We start from the raw sequence: 21,591 nt of genomic DNA on the forward strand, positions 1-21,591 counted from the left end.
ATAGTACTGTCTAAAGGTTATGCTCAGCTAGCATAAAGGCTAGCATGCTAATATAACTTTTGTTATTGCTGCAGTAAATATATAGGCTACTTAGCTTTTGCATGCATATAGTACTACCCAGCAGTCATACAACGCACAAGTGGAATATTGAATCCCACTTGATGGATGAATTTTCCACTAGCAAAAGAGCGCTGCCGTGATGATATATTTTAGGCCAGTGTGAAAGTTAGAATCACCCTGGTTTATTGGCTTTTGGATTAATGCAGAAAATAAGCTCTATGACCAACAAAAGTTTACTATTCTTTGAAGTTTTGATCACCATGATAACACAACTAATTTTGAAGCCTATACAATCAGCGGAAGTAAAAAGCTAAACATGCTATAAACGAACCATGGATGCATGACTTCAACATCTACTACGCTTCCAGCAACTCTTTTAGTCTTTATTTCAAGAACATTTTCCCTGAAAGAGAAAAGAATAAATTCACTGAAGGCAACAGAAACTTGTGAATCATTTTAAAGAAAAAGACAAGTATCGTCAGCTAACTGACTAATTACCCTTCTCACTCTATTGTCGTCCATTCCATTTTCCGCAGAAACCCCATTGGTTCTCGCCTTTCACGTGACCGATCTAGACGCGCCATATTTGAATATATTCAGCCGGAAAAAAATATTTTCAGTGTATAACGACTCGTATATCTATGGAAGCCCGTTTCCGCCACTGAATAAAAATTTTTTTAAAAAAAGGTAACTGCGACTTTTATCTCACAATTCTGACTTTTTTTTTTTTTCACAGAATTGAGATATAAACTCGCAATTGCGAGTTATAAAGCCAGAATTGCGTGATATAAACTCACAATTGCGAGCTATAAAGTCAGAATTGCGAGATATAAAGTCACAATTGCGAAATAAAAACTCGCAATACTGACTTTTTTTCTCGCAATTCTGACTTTTTTTCTCAGAATTGTGAAATATAAACTCGCAATTGTGAGTTAAAGTCCAATTTTGAGGGGGGAAAGACTGATGTGTTCTCAGAATTGCGAGTTTATATCTCACACTTCTGACTTTATAACTCGCACTTGCGAGTTTATATCTCACAATTCTGAGAAAAAAAGTCAGAATTGCGAGGAAAAAAAGTCAGAATTGTGTATCTCACAATTGTGATTTTTTTCCTCATATATCAGCCATGCGAGATGTTTACTTGCCATTCTGAGAAGAAAAGTCAGAATTGTGGGATATAAAATCCAATTGTGAGAAGAAAAAAAATCAGGATTGTAAAACAAAGTCACAATTACTGAGACATAAAGTCAGAATTCCAAAATGTAAACTCTGAATTGTGAGAAAAAAAGCTCAGAATTTTGAGTTTATATCTCGTAATTTCAACTTTTTTTCTCAGGATTGTAAGGGGAAAAAAGTCTGAACTGTGAGATAAAGTTACAATTACTTTTTTATTTTATTTTTTGTTTCATTCTAACATTTCATCATTCTTCTTACTCTTCTATCAGTTCGTTCTTTTTATTATTTTATTGTTCTATCATCGTATTGCTCAATCGTTGTTTTGTTCTTTTGATCTTTTATTCTTGCAATTTTGATAAGTCCATATTGTGAGATATAAACTTGCAATTGTGAGAAAAAAATCAGGATTGTAAAATTAAAAAAAAGTAGCGATTAGCGAGATACAAGAATTCTTAGTTGCGAGAGGAAGAAGTCTGAATTGTGAGGAAAAAAGTCACAATTACCTTTTTTATTTTATTTTATTAATAAAATTATAACGTTTTATCGTTCTTTCCATAGTTTTATTGGTTTGTCATTCTTTGACTTTTTATTTTATTGTTTTATTGTTCTCTCTTATTTTATTATTCTTTCTATTATTTTATCATTGTTTCTAACATTTTATCAATCAGTCGTCCTTTTATTCTTTCTATCCTTTAAACTTTCAATTCTTAGAAGAAAAGTCAGAATTGTGAGACATAAACTCGCAATTGCGAGTTATAAAGTCAGAATTGCGTGATATAAACTCGCAATTGCGAGTTAAAGTCCAATTTTGAGGGGGGGGGAAGACTGATATGTTCTCAGAAATGCGAGTTTATATCTCACAATTCCGAGAAAAAAAGTCAGAATTGCGAGAAAAAAAGTCAGAATTGTGAGTTTATATCTCGCAGTTCTGACTTTATTTCTCAGAATTGCGAGTTTATAGGCTATCTCTCAATTATGACTTTGTAACTCGCAATTGCGAGTTTATATCACGCAATTCTGAGAAAAAAAGTCAGAATTGTGAAATAAAAAGTCGCAATTACCTCTTTTATTTTTTATTCAGTGGCGGAAACGGGCTTCCATATATATCTACTCACTACACAAAACTACTGTATGATTTTAAAACGGATATTCTGAAAACCATCGACTAGAGGGCGAGTAAAAGATGAAAAAGATTTATTCTTTTAAACAGGGATACGTATTTTCAAACCAGTCTACAATTGTTAGATGAATACGAAAAAGAGCTGTGTGTTGACTGTAAGTAAAGCTGACTGTAGTGCCATAACAGAAGGACTTGTGAAGCACAATGTTCTGTGCAGCTTTTAAGGTGAATTGTCAGTTTCTACACATTGTGCTGAACCATAGAGTTGTAATATGTAAAGAATGAAGTCACTCGCTCATTTCTAATCGTTTGTGGACGCTGTCATAACCGTCACATGAGGGATAGATTTGAGTAGATAAAGTAGAGCAGGACACATTAATTTTGTCCACTAGGGGGCAGCCTTAAACAGGCTTGAACCAACATGTCAAATGACTAAACCTAGATGGAAATAGTGTTCACAGTGGGTTGTCGCCCTGGTTGGTCTCAGAAACCCCTAACTATGAGGGGAGATCTTCATCCTCCTCCTCTCAGCTTCAGAGCACAGCATCAAAGACACCTTTCATCCTTCATCTGCACACCTCTGATCTCAGGCATGTCAAGTGCTCCTGTTAATCCACCTTGAATGTATGATTCAGGGTCAGGTTGCCATCACGGTTCATACTGTATATTTTCAGACTTAATTTTGAACTGATTCATTGATTCTTGGTCAGATGCGGTGAGTTATAGATCACTTCATAGGAGGTGCAGTTGAATTGTGGGTATTGTGTTATAGAGGTGTAAAATGAAACGCACTTGAAGCACAATCATGTCATAGATATTTCAGTTTGAACAAAGAAGGCACATAATAGACACACCACTTGCTGAAACGCATCTGCAAAGTTTATTGACAGTCATCTTTGACTCAGACAAAACAAAGCATCATAAACTGATCACAGACTTTAAGAAGAAAACAAATCTGAACATGGGTTTGAGTCAAAAACTGAATGCCACAATAAGCTGAGACATTTCTCGTGACTAAATCACTACTGACCTCATGGACTCTATGAATCAATTAACACAGCCCTTGAATGAACCCTGGGAAAGAGGAATCATACCTTTTTGATTCAATATTAGTTTGGTCCCACTGTTCACCAATGGGTAATGAGTGAACGAAACACGCTCGAAACAATTACTAGGATAAAGAAAAGCAATTCCAATCATTTTTTAAAACATGTATATATAATAAGATAAAAAAGCTTCTGTTTTTATCACCATTGAAAAAATATTCAGATTTTATCAACATTGAAATTGAAATTATTTAAGGTTGGGGTGATAATTTATGCAATCCCTGATCCCATTTGTGGTTACTTCACAAAACTTTTTTTTTTCCTGAAACAAACAAACAAAATTATTGGCCAGTGTGCGAATATGGCTGTTTTCGTTAGGCCTATATCTAGAGCTTTGTTTAAAAATAATTCCAAAACAGGAAAGCTAAATAAGGTAAATAACATTTACCACAGAATCTGCAACACACTTCAGATTCAACACATCGTACTCTACACGCGGTACATAAATAAAGTACATTACAGGGTCGACAACAATCAAAAGTGAGTCCAACTGTGGCGCATCGGTAAGGACTGTATGTACTCTGAAGGTCTTCAGAAAAACAAGGTGGAGTAGCGAGAATGTAAAATAAATAATCCCATTCTACAGCAATTTCATTAGAATCATTTAAATGATAGAAATGTGGGGTAAGATTAGTACACTTATTCAAACAGGATTCATTTCATTTTGTCCAAATATCAACAGAAAGATGACGTCAAAAACTGGTCAAATGTTTCAAAACAAACTACAATCAAATTTTATGAAGTGACAGAAACACAAAGATTGCCCTTATATTACACCCTAAATTGTGCAAAAGACATAGAATACAAAACTGGGGTGAAAAGAAAAAAATACATTTGGGGGAATATTGATTCTTTTAAAGTGACGGAAATGTATTTTTTTTTAAAAAGTGCAAGGTTTGTTTGATGAAAAACTTAGTCAATTTGCTGTTTTTCAAAAGGTTTTTAAAGGTTTGTAAAGTTTTTCAAAAATCTTTAAAACGAACGCTCTAAACAGAAATATTGGGCCTTTAGGACATTTTCAGAACTGTATGAACTTTTAGCAAGTCCAGTTCAGTAAAATTTCACCATAAATAGACACCTCCGAAGAAAATACGTTGCCAATGAAATCAAAAACACCTGATATCAAAGGGAGTGTACATAGTCTTTAGTTCATCTTGCTCCCAATAAAAAGCTGGTTATGATTGTTTACTGCGAAGCCCCTGATTGGTGTACTTCTCACAGCTTGTTGGGTACAAGAAAACCAGCACAGAATTTAAGAAATACACTTCCATATAAACCACAGAGGACTGACAAGCAAACTATACAATCATAATTTCGGTCCAATAATTCAAAAAAGAGGAAAAAAAATAAAAAAATAAAAACAAAGCGCTATAGCAACACCTCAGATACAGTTATGCTAATAGGTTCTTTTAATTAACATAAATTAACATTCAAAAGTGAATCACCACTTCAAACAATAGAGTAAAACTCTTAACAGAATATCCTGTCAAGACTGACAGGACATTTTCTCGACACGGTGTTAGCATTGCCTGAAGGAGAGCTGGCTAATACTAATAGCAGCATGAATTTAAGCGCCAGTCACCACGATTGCTTTACACAAGCTAACTGGCTAGTTATGAACAATATTAGCCCCGCAGTCTATTGTAGTTCACTGATATTACTCTTGAGCTGCTTTACCATCCACATGTCCTCTTTTGCTTATTTGCCATAAATAGTCAAATGTGATCTGGATTTCTAAAAAATATTGATTATGGATTGTGTGGGATATTGAAGTGACGTTTATAGTGGATCTAGAACCAAAAACCAAACCTGCTCCTGCTGTCCGCTGACCTGAATGCAAATGATCTGTCACATCAAGATGAATAAGACATCTGACCTCACCAATCTCACGAAAGCATGGTCATGTCACATTTCAAGATTTTTCAAGATTATAAAGACAATGACAAAAGTCACACAAATGCACAATTAAGCAAATTTCCCACACATAAGAATGTTTTGCTTTAAATTGTTTTGGTGATTTTCATTATAGATTGTCATGATTGTATCTGCTTAAATTAAAGGTACTATACATACTCTATATACAAACAATAAATACAATTTTGGCTATATACCATTATTATTTTTCAGTGTGCATACTATGCACCGCAGTGGACATTTAAAAAAAAAAAAACATTTAAATTAAGAGGGAATATTTGCTTAATTGTTGTAAATACTGTAAATGCAAATGTTAAATATGTAATTGTCTTGAAATCAAAATGCAATTTCCCATTTCTTTCTTTAGATTTTTGAGGTGAAATATGGCATATTCTTGACAGGTTTTGTGACATTCATCTATGCATTTTACCTCTACAATATAAAACTGTATTAACTCTTCATTGATTAACATCAATCTCTCAGCGAGATAAGGGATGTACTGTAGTTCACCTTTCAATGGTCAATGGTACAGCAGCAAGAATTTCTATACCTTAATTGTCCTTAAATTATCTAGAGAAGCTGTTTGGACGCAGTTGTAAAGCTTCAAAAGAGAAGTCTGCTGTCAAATGCTACTTTTAACATGAATTTGGCTTTGGGGGTGCTGCTTTTTTCATTCTCAAAGCCAGCAGGAACACTGAGCCGGCCTGTTTCCCAAACATATTCCATTTTAATCAATTTGCTATTTCATCAGTGGCCTGTGCTCGCTATTATCCCCATACACACCACTTTTGGCCTACAGAAACTGTTGGCAGTGGGGGGCTGGGAGAAATATGGATTAACTGGGCAAATCAAATATCCTCTCACCACAAATGACTCGTTCATTGGTTAATGCCTTAAGGCTGTTTTCCTTCTTCTCAGATTTTGCTCTCCATGGCAACATTGCAATTGCTTTTGCAGAAAACCCAGAGTGTGCGTGTTCCAATCGACAGTCGAGAACAAGTTCACAGTAAATCAAGGTTTGATTAGGCCAACATGTTTTTGGGTCGTGAGATGAGGTGCTCTATTTAACCGCACTTCTCTGTGGCGATTACGTTTCCCAGCACCGTTGGATCAATTAAGATATCCAATATTAATGTTCTTTAAATTAGTTGTTATATAACTTAATATATGTGTATCAGCCACATGACTCCTTGGTTAATCATGCCTGTGTATTGTTTTAACAAATTATATCTCTTTAATTCCACCACAATGTCCTGCTTGTTGAACGCACGCATAAGCAAAATTATAGCGGATCATTAGCCGACTTCACCTGCTACCTACCAAAGCTTCATATTACATTACGAAACACATGATCAAATAGTCATCAATGCACAAAGACCTCCAGATCAACTCACTTTACAGCATGTAATATGGGCAAGCTGTTGGTTACACAACTAGCATGAAATGGTGAGGTATGAAAAGCACTGTACCTTTATATCTGTCTTTCTGCCTGTCTCAGCTTAGCACAGACAAAAATTGTGAAACACTGAGACGTTTTTGTATGAATTTCAATGGTGAAAGTGCCTTAGCTAGTCTGACTAGAGAGGACAGCAGAAGGAAAAAATAATAGACTGTAACACCCCCTATTGAATATGATTCCAGCTTTAAAGGATATGCAGCTATGCTATGAATGAGAGTTTATTATGACTCACGGAGAAGGTAGAAGAAATGGGAGATGTGCAAACTTGATTATTGTGTGTCACCTGAAATGTCCTGAATTCAATGAGATACTGTCTATGATTTTTGTATTACGTCAGTTGAAAAGCCAGATGCTTCTAAAAAGCAGCAACATCACTGGTTACCATAGCAACAGAGACTTGCGCATGAAATACAAAAGACCTTTGTGAATGGATGCCTGAGCCTTGAAGGTTCAAGGGTTCAAAAGTCATCGCCATGGGAAAGGAGACCCATGCAGTACCAGAGCGAGTCCCTGAACTGTGACACCAACCCTCTCTTGAAACAGAGATCTATTAGAGATCCTTAATGGCCCTTATGAGACTTGGGTTTGGGCGGTGAGGGGGCACCCCTAAGTGCTCCGGTAGGTCTTTATAATGTCTTTGATAGCTCTCCTACAGATAGGACAGCTAGCGTTGGCCATTTTTTTTAGGCGGAGGCCACAGGTGTAGCAGAGACACATGTGTCCGCAGGCGTAGATGACTGTGTCCACTGTGTTTTCATAGCAGATAGAACACTCATCCTGCCATGAGCCTGAGACAGATGGGAAAGTGGGAGATTTGGGGAGACTGATGGGCGAGTTGGGTGTTGTTCCTGTGACAGGAAAAAAATTGATTACCATTTACTAATTTATAATTGGAGCAGTTATGAAATACAGTATGTCTGAACATACAGACCTTCAGTAGAGCTGCAGAAGGCAGCAGAACAGCCACGTTCATTGAGACTGGGCTCTGGGCTTCCATCGCACAGGCCTGAGGGCGAGAGGGGCGAGGCAGAGGGCGAGCCAGGGCTGGATGGGTCACGAACATCACCCAAGAAAGTGGAGCCTGAAAATGCACATAGTATATAAACAGGCAAGATTTTTAATGTGATTCAGTTCCTTTCAGTTCTACTAATAATGGATTCTGTACACAAGAAAAATGCGTGTTATTATAATTAATGTTAAATAACTGTATGTAATTGGTTAACAGGGTCAAACTGTTGACTATGATTGTAATGGCACAAACATTTCAATGCAACCCTGTACTTTAAACGTGGCTTCTGACCTGTAGACCTGTGCTGAGTTTCAGATATTGTGTAAAGCCAATCATTGCTTTAAAATATATATTTTTATTTTTTTGTGTAATATAGATTAGATGGTCAGTGAACACTGAGAATGACATTTTAAAAAGAGACCATTCAAGGAGCTGTAGCCTATATCTGAAGCTGTTATTGTAACTGTCACCCTCTTCGCAGAACTACATAGAATATAATGTATAAATGCAGCACATTTATGAATGTTATGGGGGTGTTTGTTTCACTAATCTCAGTACATTGTTCTGGCTGCAGGAGCTTAGGATGGAATTTGAATCTGACATCTTTAAAGACCATGATGGCCTGTGATTCATTAACAGATCTGACACTCAGGCAACAAAATGGGGAAGCCACCTTGCATTAACCAGCATTTTAACAGCAGACCAAATCTATACAGCTTGAATAATATAGAACAGCAATTCTATCAGTGATAGATCACCATTTGGAGCACTTATTGACTTATTCACTGAACTGCAAATAAATACAGCCTACTGATTGGTTGCTCATATAGCAACATGTAGTGAAAAATACATTTTCAGTTTTGAACTAAATAGTACTTTAATATAAGGAATTTTTTTTTGATTATTTATTATTTGATTAAATATGGTGTATATGATTAATTATTGGAGGGGTGGGGTCTGTTCAAGTTCTAATAGAATTGTTAATGGAATCATTAGGGAAGTCATTAATTGGAATTTGAATTGGAACTGGACTCATTAATTTCCTAAAAATTTCCACCCTTAATAAGGGCCACGGTAAGATTTCTGGGCCTTTTAATGTAGTCTGTAGAGCTGAGACTGAATTAAATTGAACTAACCTCATTTCTAGTTTACTGGATCTTCTGATATATGAGTGCATAAATGGGAGGGAGAATTGGCTGAACTGAAACTAACCTGACCTAAAACCCATGAATACATAATCCTCTGAGGTTAGGATATGTGTGTGTAGAGTGCATTTACTCTAGATGAGGTCTATGACAATATTAGATGGGAGTCAGTGGGATTCCCCAAGGTCTTGTTTTAGGTCCGTCAGTGGTTTGATTTACATGTGTGTGTTCTTTGCTCACATGTTTGCATACAGTATGTTAGTCCTACAGTGTGATCCTTTATTAAGATGGAGACAGGGTGAGGGGTTATATATGGGGTGGGGTCCCCTGAGCGTGATCCTTTGTGAGTCTGACATGCCATTCCACCTTCTTGTCATTCCACACATAGACATATCATAAATCCCCCTCTCTAGGCCTCAGCAACTGGCCCTGGATCACAAGGGCCATGCCTCTTCAAGAGCATCTCTACTAGATTAACAGGGACACATGAACAGCTGAGTCTCTCTAACCTCCACCCATAGAGGGAGAGACTTAACCTAAAACCTAATAGAGAAAGTCAGGCCTCCGTAAAGCCTTTTGTCATGCGTAAAATGAGCACTATGTGCAAACATGGCAGAAAGGCTTTTCTGTATTTTGAATATCAAAGGGGTACTGACTACACCAGCTTGCATGGTATAAACAGTCACATTGTGCATCTGTCAAATAATTCTGTTAATGCTTAAGTAAAGGTGTGAGCTGCATGTCTTCACATATGTCCAACATTAGGGGTCTCGAATTGAAATTACTGGTGGCTGGCTACTAGGGGCAGTGAACTGCATTCAGTGTGTAAGCGATTTGGTACATAAAATTGAATAGTACTTACAGTAAGTAAATGTCACACTTATTCAGTTTCAAATATTCACACTATTTGAACAAGTGAACATTGACACTGATTTCAGAACATATAGTATATTTCATATGTATAGTCTCTGTCTTTACACCAATCATATAGTCTCTTTTACCATCACTGTTAGCACTTACTGACGTCATGGGGAAAAAACATGAGTTCAGTAATCAATTACTGTAGCTAGCAGACACCTGCAATAAACTGCCGATAAACTGGGAATGGAGAGAGTCAAGAAGGAAGTGTTTGTATTGTGTCTATTACATGCATGTGTTTGTGCATTTAATTTATTACAACTAGATTTAATTAAAGTGGTTGCAGGGCAATAAAATCTAACCGACAGTCACTGTATGCATACCAAAAGTCAATATTTACATATTGAATTGCGATTCAGTCTTCTTACTTGGATTTATTTCCATTGTGAATTGTGATTAGTCTTTCTGGTGGCTATCTTTATTACACAGCTCTCTGGAATACTTGATTCTCCTGATCAATCATGGCATCAATCATGGATTCTCCTGATCAACCACTGTCTATGGCAACACAGTTACAACTTTTACATCTTTAGTATCATTATGCTGTCTCTTTTTTTCACAAGTTATTTTGCGAATCAAGACGATAATCTATTTACAGATTAGTAATAATATATTGATTAATATTGTTATATTACTTAACATCTTTTACCAAGAACCAAAACCTAAAGCCTAAGCTTACATAAAACTTCATTCTTTTGCAGTCTTGCAAGCTCTGGTATTTCTTTCAGGTTTCCTCATTTTTCATGTCTTCATTGTATATTCCCTCTCCCGTTACTGTTGAATGAGCACAATGAGACCATTTTCTAACAAGTAAATTGTTATTACAATGACATTTTGAACCTTGAATCTTGAAAGAACAAAAACATTATGCTAAGAGGGGAAATAGGAATAAGAATTAGATAGAAGAGATGTAAACGAGAGAAATGTTCTCAAATTAATGTTCTCAAATGAAGTGTGAATCGCCCACTCTCCTCTTCACTTTCTCATTTCCTTTCCTTCACCGCATGCTAATGAGATGGGGTGAGTGGCGTTGGGAGGGGAATGTGCTTCCAGTGACACCGACATCTTGGAGAGTGCATACAAAGCTAACAGAGGTCAGAGACCACCCACACAAACTCCTGTTATACTTCCTGTTTTTAGCTGTGTATGTTTTTGTGTGCACATACTTTGTTGAGTTCAAACTTTATTGGGAGCGTGTCAGCCGCAGGTGCGTGACCTGGAGCACTGTCTGGTGTTTTGAAAGTTTACTGGAGTGTGCCTGTATTTGTGGTATCAACAAAATTCAAGTGATTAAAATCAAATGAACAAAGTTTTGAAATGAATCTGTTGATACCAACAATAGCAACAGCACAGGTTTGTAATGTTCTTTACATACTTTGTATATCTTAGGGGTTATATCTTCTTATTCTCCTCCTCTGAAATAAATGCATTTTTGAGTGCCTAAACAACAACACTCATTAAACTTTGCACATGTATCGAAAGTGGCGAAAATTTACATCTGGGTTTCAGAATGAGGAAGCTGTTGCACTTGCAACTCAGGAATACAATGTTCAATCGGCCCTAAACTTTACAGGTTTCATAAGAGTCCTGGCCAGACGACATGCACATGCCAATATTCAATTACAGTAATAGCGCCACCTGCTGGCAACAGGAAATGGCATGTTTTACACTGTAATGCACTCCCTGCAACATATTAAAATATGCCATCAAGTCCCAAACATGCTATAAACATGCTAAACCATGCTAGAAACACTTAGCTAAGAGTTAAAGCATGCTACTAATGCCATAAAACCAGAAGTTGTTGTAACTAGTGTTGTCAGCCGGTACTGACATTTTAAAAACGTCCATTTTCTGCTAATATTTGAGTGCTGTTGAGCAGATTCTTAAACACCACTGATTGGCCAATGTGTCAACAGATATGACTGTAATTGGCTGCAATGATCATCGTTTCACGCTTTTCACCGAGCACTCACACAAAAGCACACGGGAGTGTTTGAAAGCAGGTGGCTGATAGACATGGATTTCAAACGCTCCCGTGTGCTTCTGTGTGAGCGCTCGGTGAAGAGCGTGAAGTGATGATCATAGTAGCCAATTACAGTTATATCTGTTGAGCGTGTGAATACAATGGTCAATCAGCGGTGTTCAAGAATTCGCTCAACAGTGCTTTTAAAATTTTTGTACCAACTGGTACCGAAATCTATACTTTTGACAACACTAGTTGTAACTCAAAGACGCAATGTTCAATCTGCCCCTAAGTCAGTCCTGGCCTGAACACATCTAAAGGCCAATAATCAGTTACTGTATACTCATAACGCCACCCTCTGGCAGCAGGAAGTGTGGCACATGTAAATGACTGACACATTCCTCCTTTATTTACCCACGTTCCACACTTGAACAAGTTGAATGCACCACAGTTCTAGTGCAACCGAATTCCTACAGGGAGTTTCTAGTTCGGTACCCTATTGCACTACTGGGCCTTCATGACAGCTTTCAGATGATCAATTTTTAATGTGTACCGTTCCCTATTTTGAACTAAACTGCTAGTGTAAAAACACCCAAAGTGTTTTTTAAAGTCGGACTAACACACCTAGATAATGTAATGCATAACTATAGAGTTGGCATGCTTACCTAGAATCCTTAGCTGCGTGACAGCACCATGCAGTCCAAAGAACATCCAGAGTGGTCGTGAGTTGTCCACACACACCTGCATACCCACATTGTTGCCATTATGACTCAGAATGACTTCCCCTTCCTGTGTGACCAGGAAACCCAGGATATCGCCACTCTGCAAAGCAGTAGGCACCCTGCACACCGCCCAGAATTCCTTACGGTCCACCAGCGCCTCAGGATTGTAAGGGAGGTCGCTAGGGCGAAGCACTGCTGGGTCACATGACGTCACACCATATGAGAGAGACCCAGATCGAGCAGGGCTGGACTTAATGACTTTGATGAAGATGCTTTCGCCAATTCGCAGTGGGCGATCTGTGAAGACCAGCGTGCGTTCTTCACGGTTGTGTTCGGATCGGGCCACGGTCTGTTCGTTAAGGGTTTTGATGTGGGCACCTCGAAGCTGGTGGAAACGTAGGTCACATTCCAAGGTGTGAGGAAGCAGTGATGACTGCTGGGAGTTCATGGAATTTTGAGGAATGGGACAGGTGACGGGGGCAGGAGGGAGCCGAAGTCTGGAATCATCTTGTTGCAGGTTAAGATCGCAAAGACTGACGGACAGGCGGGAGGTGTCTGCTTCATGTCGTAACAAGGTGGATCCACGTACTGTGGTGAAGGATCGTGGGCGGAGAAGGTCTGGAGGGACGACTTCACTGTCTGTGGGACAGAGGTGGGATATGCAGTTAGCTATCAGTTGTCAGATTAGCATTTTGTATTAAACAGTATGATTTTATTCAATGGTTGATCTTAGATAATTGACAACTATTGGGTGGTTAATCAGCCTTACAGATTATGCAATACTAGAAAAAAAGAAAAAAAAAGTCTGCAGAGGCCCCCTAGTGGGCCCTGGCTCAACTGTTTTAGAGGGTTCCCTGTTGAATAAACCAGCATATGCTGGTTAAGTATGTTTTGAAGCATGGCAGCTGGTTTTAGCTGGTCATGAGCTGGTTTAAGCTGATCATGTGCTGGTCCTAAGCAGCTAGCTCCTGCTCAGGACCACCTTAAACCAGCTCATGACCAACTAAGGACCAGCTTAAACCAGCTGCCATCCTTCAAAACATAACTAACCAGCATGTTTTTTTTGTTTTGTTTTTTTTTTGCTGTTGTTGGTGCATTTGTAAACTGGCAAACCTAGGAGACCAGCTACACATCAGCTTGACCAGGCTGTGAGAAAAGCTAGACCACTTTATGATGGTTTGCTCTTTTTTATGCTCTTTTTTTTTCTCCAGAAGCATAGAGATACAAGACTTATTTGACAACTACCAAAAACGTACATGGCTATTCATTCAACAAACATAAAAAACAAATTCAGAAATCTAACTCGAGTCCTAGTTACTGTTCACATCTCTGGATCAGTACAATATGCAAACAATAAAAGTGAGTTCAAGACAGCTAGCATACATGTAACGCATTACTATTTTACATAAGAGTCAAGTTGTTTCCAAAACGGCTGCCAGGGAGTGTCTCTTTACATTCTTTACCATTTATACCAGTTACTCATTGGCTGCCATGAATAGAACTTTATAGTAATGTAATAGTAGGCTAGCATAGTACTATAAGCACAACATACCCACTGCTCCTCGCCCGTCTGCCAAAAATAGTGCAAAATATGAATGAAATGCTGCGCTAGCGAAGTGTTTTGCGCACGCCAAATTTAATTTCCCCTCTCCTAGTAGCCTAAAATAGCATATTACAGTAGTTTAGAGGTAGGCTAGCTTAGTTTATAATAGCTCAGCACTCAAACAAGCTGAAGACTGTCATTCCTCCTTTTGTAACTGATAGCCCCACTGGAGTGTGCCCTGTATTTAGACCTCATCTGTGCATTCGAAGACAGTCAGACCCCAGACAAAAATATTAGCACTAAAAGTAGCCTGCCGGTGCTAATTAGCTTGTTAAAATTAGCCGTTCCTCCTAAGAGCCACACCGTTGATATTTTTTAAAGAGAGGGAGAACATTATTTAACCTACTCAGTAAAATGGATTTTGCATGCTTAGCTTAAACATCTGCATCAGAAATATATATATATATATTATTATTATTATTATTAAAGAGCAATATTTTCTCTAAATATTCCTTTTTAATATCCACATGTATAGGGAAAGTTTTCTAACCATAAAAAATATTTCACATATTTAAATATATAGGCTCCAGCCCTCCTGTGACCCTACAGAAGATAAGAGGTTTGGAGAATGGATGGATGGATATTTAAATATTTTGATATCGACCCTGTGCAATATTTGTTTACAAAGTTTATTGTGAATAAATGACTCTGTAAGTTGCTTTGCATTAGCATACTCACATCAGTGTTGGTTTGAAAGAGAGAGAAGAGATACACACAGTTACTGTTACACATAGAAGGAAATGACCAGAAGATAAAAAAGAAGGTGGAGGTCAAGAAGTGTGATAGATGGAGATAAAAGGAAAGTGAGAGGCTTTACCTCCAGAGGGCCTCTCTCTCTCATTCAGCCTCTCTTTCTCTTCCTGTGTCTGTCTCTATATATCGACAATGACCCGCAGAGACTGTTGATTAGCTCTCGTCTCAGATAAACCCTCTTAGACCCATTACAGTATGTGCGAGTGGCTCAGCAAACGACAGCGAAAGAGAAAAAGCAGTTCTCCAACCCTCTATATTTAGTTCTAGAAGGACGTTACTCATTTCAATCAGGATGAAGGACGCAACGTTATACTTAGAGATTAATCCCTAAAATACAAGGCGAACAGGTCAGCAAATGACTTATTCCCTAATAATACGCAAAGCTACTGTGCAAACAGAATGAAGTAATATCTGTGACACAACTGTTTTTCTTTCTATCCTTCAGAATAAGAGTCAACAAAGGATTAGAATTAGGATTACACTTATCACCAAAGCATTGAAATACTTGCATAGTACAGCAAGTACAAATAAAAAAAGGTTAAGTGAAATACAATATTTTGGACATGTAAGGAAGGCTGCTAAAACTTTCTTAACCCTATTTGTGTGAGGTCTTGAACAAGTTTGAGTTTGAATGCATGTACATGTAGCACAACAGATACTGTAGATCTCCATTGGTAAAGCTTTGCAATTATGTTAACTTTGTTTAAACTATGTGCACTATTTTTACAGTGTTTATTAACTGAGGTAATTATCTAATATGAAATGTTGAGATGTTAAAAATGAATTTGTATATGTAGAAATGAATATATAAATATATACTCTAAAAGTAATGTACATCGTCCTTTCATATTATCTCTTACATTAATGTTAATACAAAGGTTTTTTTTTTTTAAAGTGTTGCCTCTCCATTTTCTGCTCCTCCTACTTGTGATCGCAATGTCTAGTTTGGATATTTGGATATATACATCTTCCATTTGTCAGCACTCTGAATCCCATCATCGGCTCTCATGACTTTCAGATCTAGCTGAGATAAATGAATCTAAGTACATAGTCTTTGATTTGCATACAAAAACCCTGCCTGCTGCATAAGGTGCTCTGAACTGCAAATCAATGTCCCAACATAAGGACTTAATTTTCCTTATTGATCCTTTAAAAACATTTTCTAAGAGCTTCAAAGTGTCTTGTGTGGTAGTCTGTGCTAATTAGCAAAAATATTAAACACTCCTAAGGAGAGCGTGGGGATGGCCCAAGGGCACTAACTCTAAGACAACTACAAAATTATTAAAGGCGAGATGGAGATACATTTAAACTTGTTACAGTCATTTATGGGCAAGAAGAAAAAAAAAGTCACAGGAGATAATGAAGACATAATAGGAGCAGCATCATATTCCACCCAACAATTCTAGTTGCAAATTTAAAAACCAATATCTTTCTGGTGGCCTCTTTACTTTTCTTTATGTCGATCCAAACCAACTTCCTTTCTTCCAAAGAGATGCGTTTTGAAGAATGTTCACACTGCTTTTTATCATTTAACAAAAGTATACGATCAGGTGCTGTCAAGTTCCTTGCCTTCAGCCATAGCTTTCCAATTGTATTGTTAATCGCACATATTCAAACTTGCCACAAAAAGGTATTGGTGTTGATGACTGATAAAAGGCTTTTAAGTAGGGCTGCACGATAAATCGCATGCGATTTATCGTGCAGCCCTACTTTTAAGGTGCCTTTTTTTTCACTCCACGCCCAGCTTATCCATTGTTTATCCATTATTAATGGGCAGCTTCAAAGTGGTTCCCAATCCTGGTCCTGGAGTACCCCCAACTCTGCACATTTTGTATGTCTCCTTAATAAAACACACCCGATTCGACTGATCAGCTCGTTTGTAATGACTTAAAGATCGGATATTGTTGTGTCAGATGAAAGAGACATCCAAAATGTCAACTGCTGAGATCCAGGACCAGCATGGACATTCATCAAAACATCTTTCATAGTGTTTGGGATCAACATGAGGGTGGGTAAATGATGACAGAATTTTTCGTTTTGGAGGAACTGACAGTTAAAATGGACACACAGCTGAACCCACCCAGTTGGATTGGGCAGAGAAGCAGGTAATGACATCACCACAGGACGTCTGGCTGGAGTGTGTCTCTTAGATCAGGCTAATTAGAGTAATGCCATGCTGTAAATAGGATTAATCCAGGCTTCAGTGTCCCACACTGCCCTAGACCTGGAGGCACTGACGCAAGCCTAAATCTAGTTTGAACAGACATGATGCTTCTCTCTGGATAAATCACATAACAGAAAAAAGGAAGCGGACTGGGAAACCGAATGGTTGACAAGGCATGAGATAGAAAAATGTGCGCAAAACATTTACTGGATGCTTTTGGATGGATGTTATCTATCTATTCCTATGTTGTCCATCACTGTCTCTCTCTGTTATGTTATCTCATCCCTGTCTCATCATGTTCCTATCTTCGTTTTTTCCATTGCCATTCTCAATCTTAATGGGATCATACTATAGTGGGATCTGGATTCTGTCTGATAACCGTGGAAATAACACTTATGATTTGTAAAATAGATACTTTCAGACAGAAATACATTGATGTAATCAGTTCTACAATGACAACGTCTACATTTACACAGTCATTGTTTGGGATGGATACTCATATTTACTAAAATGTGACTTGAATTGTTCTGCTCATACAATAGCTTACAGTAGTTGTTTGAATATTGTCAGGATGAATAAATAAAGTCAAACCCTTTTCAGTTCTCATGATTTTCAGTTCTCTTAAATGTCATCAAAGATGACATTCATACAGGGTTTTTATAGTTTTTAGCTTTATTTCTGTTTTATTTTCAATTTGTCTGTTTAGATTAGTCTTTTAAATTGTGGCTATAAAAATGGTTTTGGAGTCATGAAAATGTGTTTTAGTATAGATTAAGTTTTTCGATTTATGTTAGTTTTCATTTTTAGTTCAGTTAACAAAAATATTTTGATTTAGCGAACAGACAATTAGTATCAAATGACGGCAGTTTTTTGTGTGTAGTTTGCAGAAACACATAACATAGTCTATAGGACGTTGAGTTCTTGAGCCTAGTGGTCAATGTGGTTTTTATATAGCTGGGACACAAATTGTCTTTGTCAGTCATGACAGGACATCTGATAAAGCTGACTTAAATTCGTCGTCGCTTTGACCATTCGTCAACAGACTCTTCAAAAAAAAAAAGGCGTTAGAATGCCTGAAGGTTTGCTTAGAGTTTCTGTTTGATATTCTCCATTCTGGCGAACAAGTGAGTGCTAATTACTCAATGGACTCGCTGAGAGAGAGCACGGACATTAACTGCACGCTTGGAGTGGAAAGCTTAAAGGAAAGGAGATGGGAAAAACCAAGGGAGGGGCAAAGACAAGAGAGCGTTTGTGCCAAGATGTCTGTGACCGGTGGCAGCTGCTGCCCCTCTAATTACCCTGCACCTGCTTCGCTGCCAATCCTCACAGTTCCTTTGTCTTATTGGCAGCTTTCACACAAGTCCCGGCTATTCTGCAATATGACTGGCTGAGACCAGATTCTAATCTCTTTGAAAGTATAAATCTCTATAAAAAAAGAAGACATGAATCCAGGCTTGCGCATTAATGCCTCACTTTAGTGATGGGACGCAGCTGCACTGACCAAAAGCAAACACCCATTTTGATTGTCCTTTTTTTTTTTTTTTTTAAATTAGCACCAGACTCCAGCACCTGTTGGGCTAAACACAAAAGGCAGTGGAAAATAAGCAGATGAGGTTTCTGATAAACAAAAGCGGCTCTTGGTTCAGTCAGAAAGAGCCTGGATGGGAATGAAATGCCCAAAAATGGAAGTGCACGTTCTTTGCTTTTGTTTTACTTTGAGGCACTGTACAAGGTTGTTCTTATTGATTTTTCATTTTCCCTTTTTGCTGTTTCATCTACTACTTTACAAGTAACTATGTCTCTTTTTGTGTATATAATTTTCCCATTTTAATGAAAGGAAAGTTTTAGTTCTGTCTTACAAAGCTCAAGATTGTATCCCAGTTTGTTAGACGTTCAAGTGAACAAAAAACTGGGAAGAGAGTGTGGGGCCTGCAGGGCAGTGTGATGCTGATGCATATGGTACATGTAAGTGTGTGTTTGAGGGAAACAGTAGGGGGAGACAGGAGAGGTTTCAGTGCAGCCTGTTGGCTCTATGCCATGCTTGGCTGTTGGGTCTCTTTGTTTGGAATAATGGCCACACAGGCAACACGTGGACCCATTGACAAATGATCTCTGGGTCACAAACCTCCTTCCCTGAGGTCATTTCTCACTTTCTCTCTCTGAAACACACACGGACACAGCCAAGTACACTTAGAAAGCCACAAAAGACCCTCTGTGTGGATAATATCCAATTTTAGTCAGGCCAACTATGGTCTCCTCGCCTCATGTCAAGGATGAAGTCAACACGGAATACAAATTTACCCATTTTACTTTTATAATACATGTTCTTGGTCTTATTGTGAACGATTCATTGGTGAAGCTAATTCTGAAGAAATACTTGATAATAGTTGATCCTGTTTTTTTGGATCTTGAAAATCACACTAACCACTTCAAGCCACAAAAAGACTAGGCTGTGGATTATAAACCCATTATGTTATTATCTTCCATGTTGTTTTGTTCAGTTACTTGTTTTCCCTAACAACATTCACAGTCCGAGGCTTTTTCATTTGTACCACCCATTTAATTTAACCTAGCAGATTGGAGACATACTGAAATTTTGCACTATGACTCTGACCTAGGAAACATGAGAAGGTCTGTGTAGTCCTAAATATGTGGATGTTTATCTAGCAGTCTATAAACTGATGTTTGCCCATAACTCCCTCAAAGAGGCCCTGAAGAGCTCTGCCTATATATAAGACAGCCACACCTTATCTCAGCAGCACTGTCCATGTTTGGATGTCCCGAGGTCTTGGCATGAGCAAAATGAAGGAAAAGGGGAGTTCTAAGTTTGGAGAAGGGATACAAGGACACTTAACAGCAGGAAAAGGAAGGTGTTCTGTTTTGGAATGGGTCACGCTACACTTTCCCGCCACCTTGAGCACTCTTCCCAGAACTTCCTGTGATGGTCCGAGCTCTTAAAAACAGAATCTGACCTCTTGACAAGCATTTCTTCTCAATTTTTTTTCCTTCTTTGTACTTAAAACATGAAATACTGTCAAATAGCCAAATGGTACAACATCTTTTGTTCTAATTTCTTTAAAGGGGTCATATGATGCTTTTTTAAAGATCATTATTTTGTGTATTTGGTGTAACAGAATATGTTGACATGCTTTAATGTTCAAAAAACACATTATTTTTCAAATACTGTACATTATTGTACATTATTGTCCCTCCTTCCGACAAGCGCAGTCTGCTCTGATTGGCCAGCTGACCCAGTGCACTGTGATTGGCCGAACACCACAAGCACCTGTCGGAAATGTAACGCCCCTTACCATAATCGCGAGCGTCAGCTTTCAAAGTAAATATCAAGACAGTTAATAATGTCCACCCCAAAGCAGTTGGCCAGCCAAACAAATGCAATTACTTCTGTTAATACACATTATGTGAGCTAGCACAGAACATCCCATCAGTCTCACTAATTCACTCTTTCTGGCTGAATTGGTTAAATAGTCCATATTTAAGATATTATTTTTGGAGGATTATGCTTTCAGTGGGGGACTTTTAATTAGGTTTATTAGCCTGGAATGGCCCACCGCAGCCAAGTCAAACTTACACGTCAGTCAAATAAATCAAGAAAATCTGTATAATCGTCATATTTCTTAACAAATAATATAAAAGTGGTCCATGTATGTTGCTTTCATTCAAAACAGGAGAAAGCCCTGTTTATCTATTTTCTACCCCTGAACATGAAATGAAAAACAATATTAAATCAAAACTTATGAACATAATGTATACAGACCTATTTGTAAACTTAAACAGAACTCCATTAAGAGAGTTCTATAGAACTCCATTCATAGAATTCCATTAAGACTGTAGTTAACTATTATTGTAGCTAAATTGCATTTAGCACCACAAGGGTCCAGTTTAGCCTATGTAATGCTAGAGAAACCAGACACTATGCTCTTGCTACAAAGTCCAGATGTTTGACAATCTATTTGAAATCCCATTAGGAGCTGCTCTGGATGTGCATAAAGAGAGGGGTTTCTTTCACAAGATTGCTTGGACACTGGAAGCACAAAGCCTCGAAGTTAAAGGCATGAAATGTACCATGACACCCCCAACACGAGCCATTAAGTCTATCTGTTTGAGTCATAAGATAAAGATGGCTGACACACAGTATGAAGTATGTCGTCTGTAAAATCTTCATTGTATACACTCAGTACTAGATTTAGTCCACTGTGGGCTCTTCTGACTTTAGTCTTGTTAGTCACGTCTATGTAATATTCTACTAAGCCAAACAATACTTTGTGCTAACCCACCATCATCCACCAGGATTTCAGGTTCATGCAGTATAGTATAATAAATCCACAAAATAAACACAGATGAGCCAAATGAATGAAAGGAAACTATGTCAGTAACTGTTTTTGCCAGCTAAATCTAAAAAAGGATGCACATTCTGACTCACAAGAAGGGAAATTGTGCCACTATATATATATATAT

At 37.9% G+C, this 21,591-nt stretch overlaps 1 protein-coding gene across 1 annotated transcript in view; it reads right to left on the minus strand.

Moving 5' to 3' along the window:
• Positions 1-3,213: 3,213 nt before the first annotated feature.
• The window catches only part of LOC107746293 (E3 ubiquitin-protein ligase NEURL1-like), a 42,492-nt gene continuing 24,114 nt past the window's right edge, over positions 3,214-21,591 (minus strand). Inside the window, exons 4-6 of the mRNA XM_016560436.1 lie at positions 12,536-13,231; positions 7,767-7,916; positions 3,214-7,683 (exon numbers count right to left, since the gene is read on the minus strand). Of these exons, the coding sequence (XP_016415922.1) occupies positions 7,442-7,683; positions 7,767-7,916; positions 12,536-13,231 (1,088 nt within the window). The 3' untranslated portion in view covers positions 3,214-7,441. The remainder of the gene's footprint in view (positions 7,684-7,766; positions 7,917-12,535; positions 13,232-21,591) is intronic.

The sequence above is a fragment of the Sinocyclocheilus rhinocerous genome, unplaced genomic scaffold (genome assembly GCF_001515625.1).
Source record: "Sinocyclocheilus rhinocerous isolate Xijiao unplaced genomic scaffold, SAMN03320098_v1.1 scaffold798, whole genome shotgun sequence".
Lineage (NCBI taxonomy): Eukaryota > Metazoa > Chordata > Actinopteri > Cypriniformes > Cyprinidae > Sinocyclocheilus > Sinocyclocheilus rhinocerous.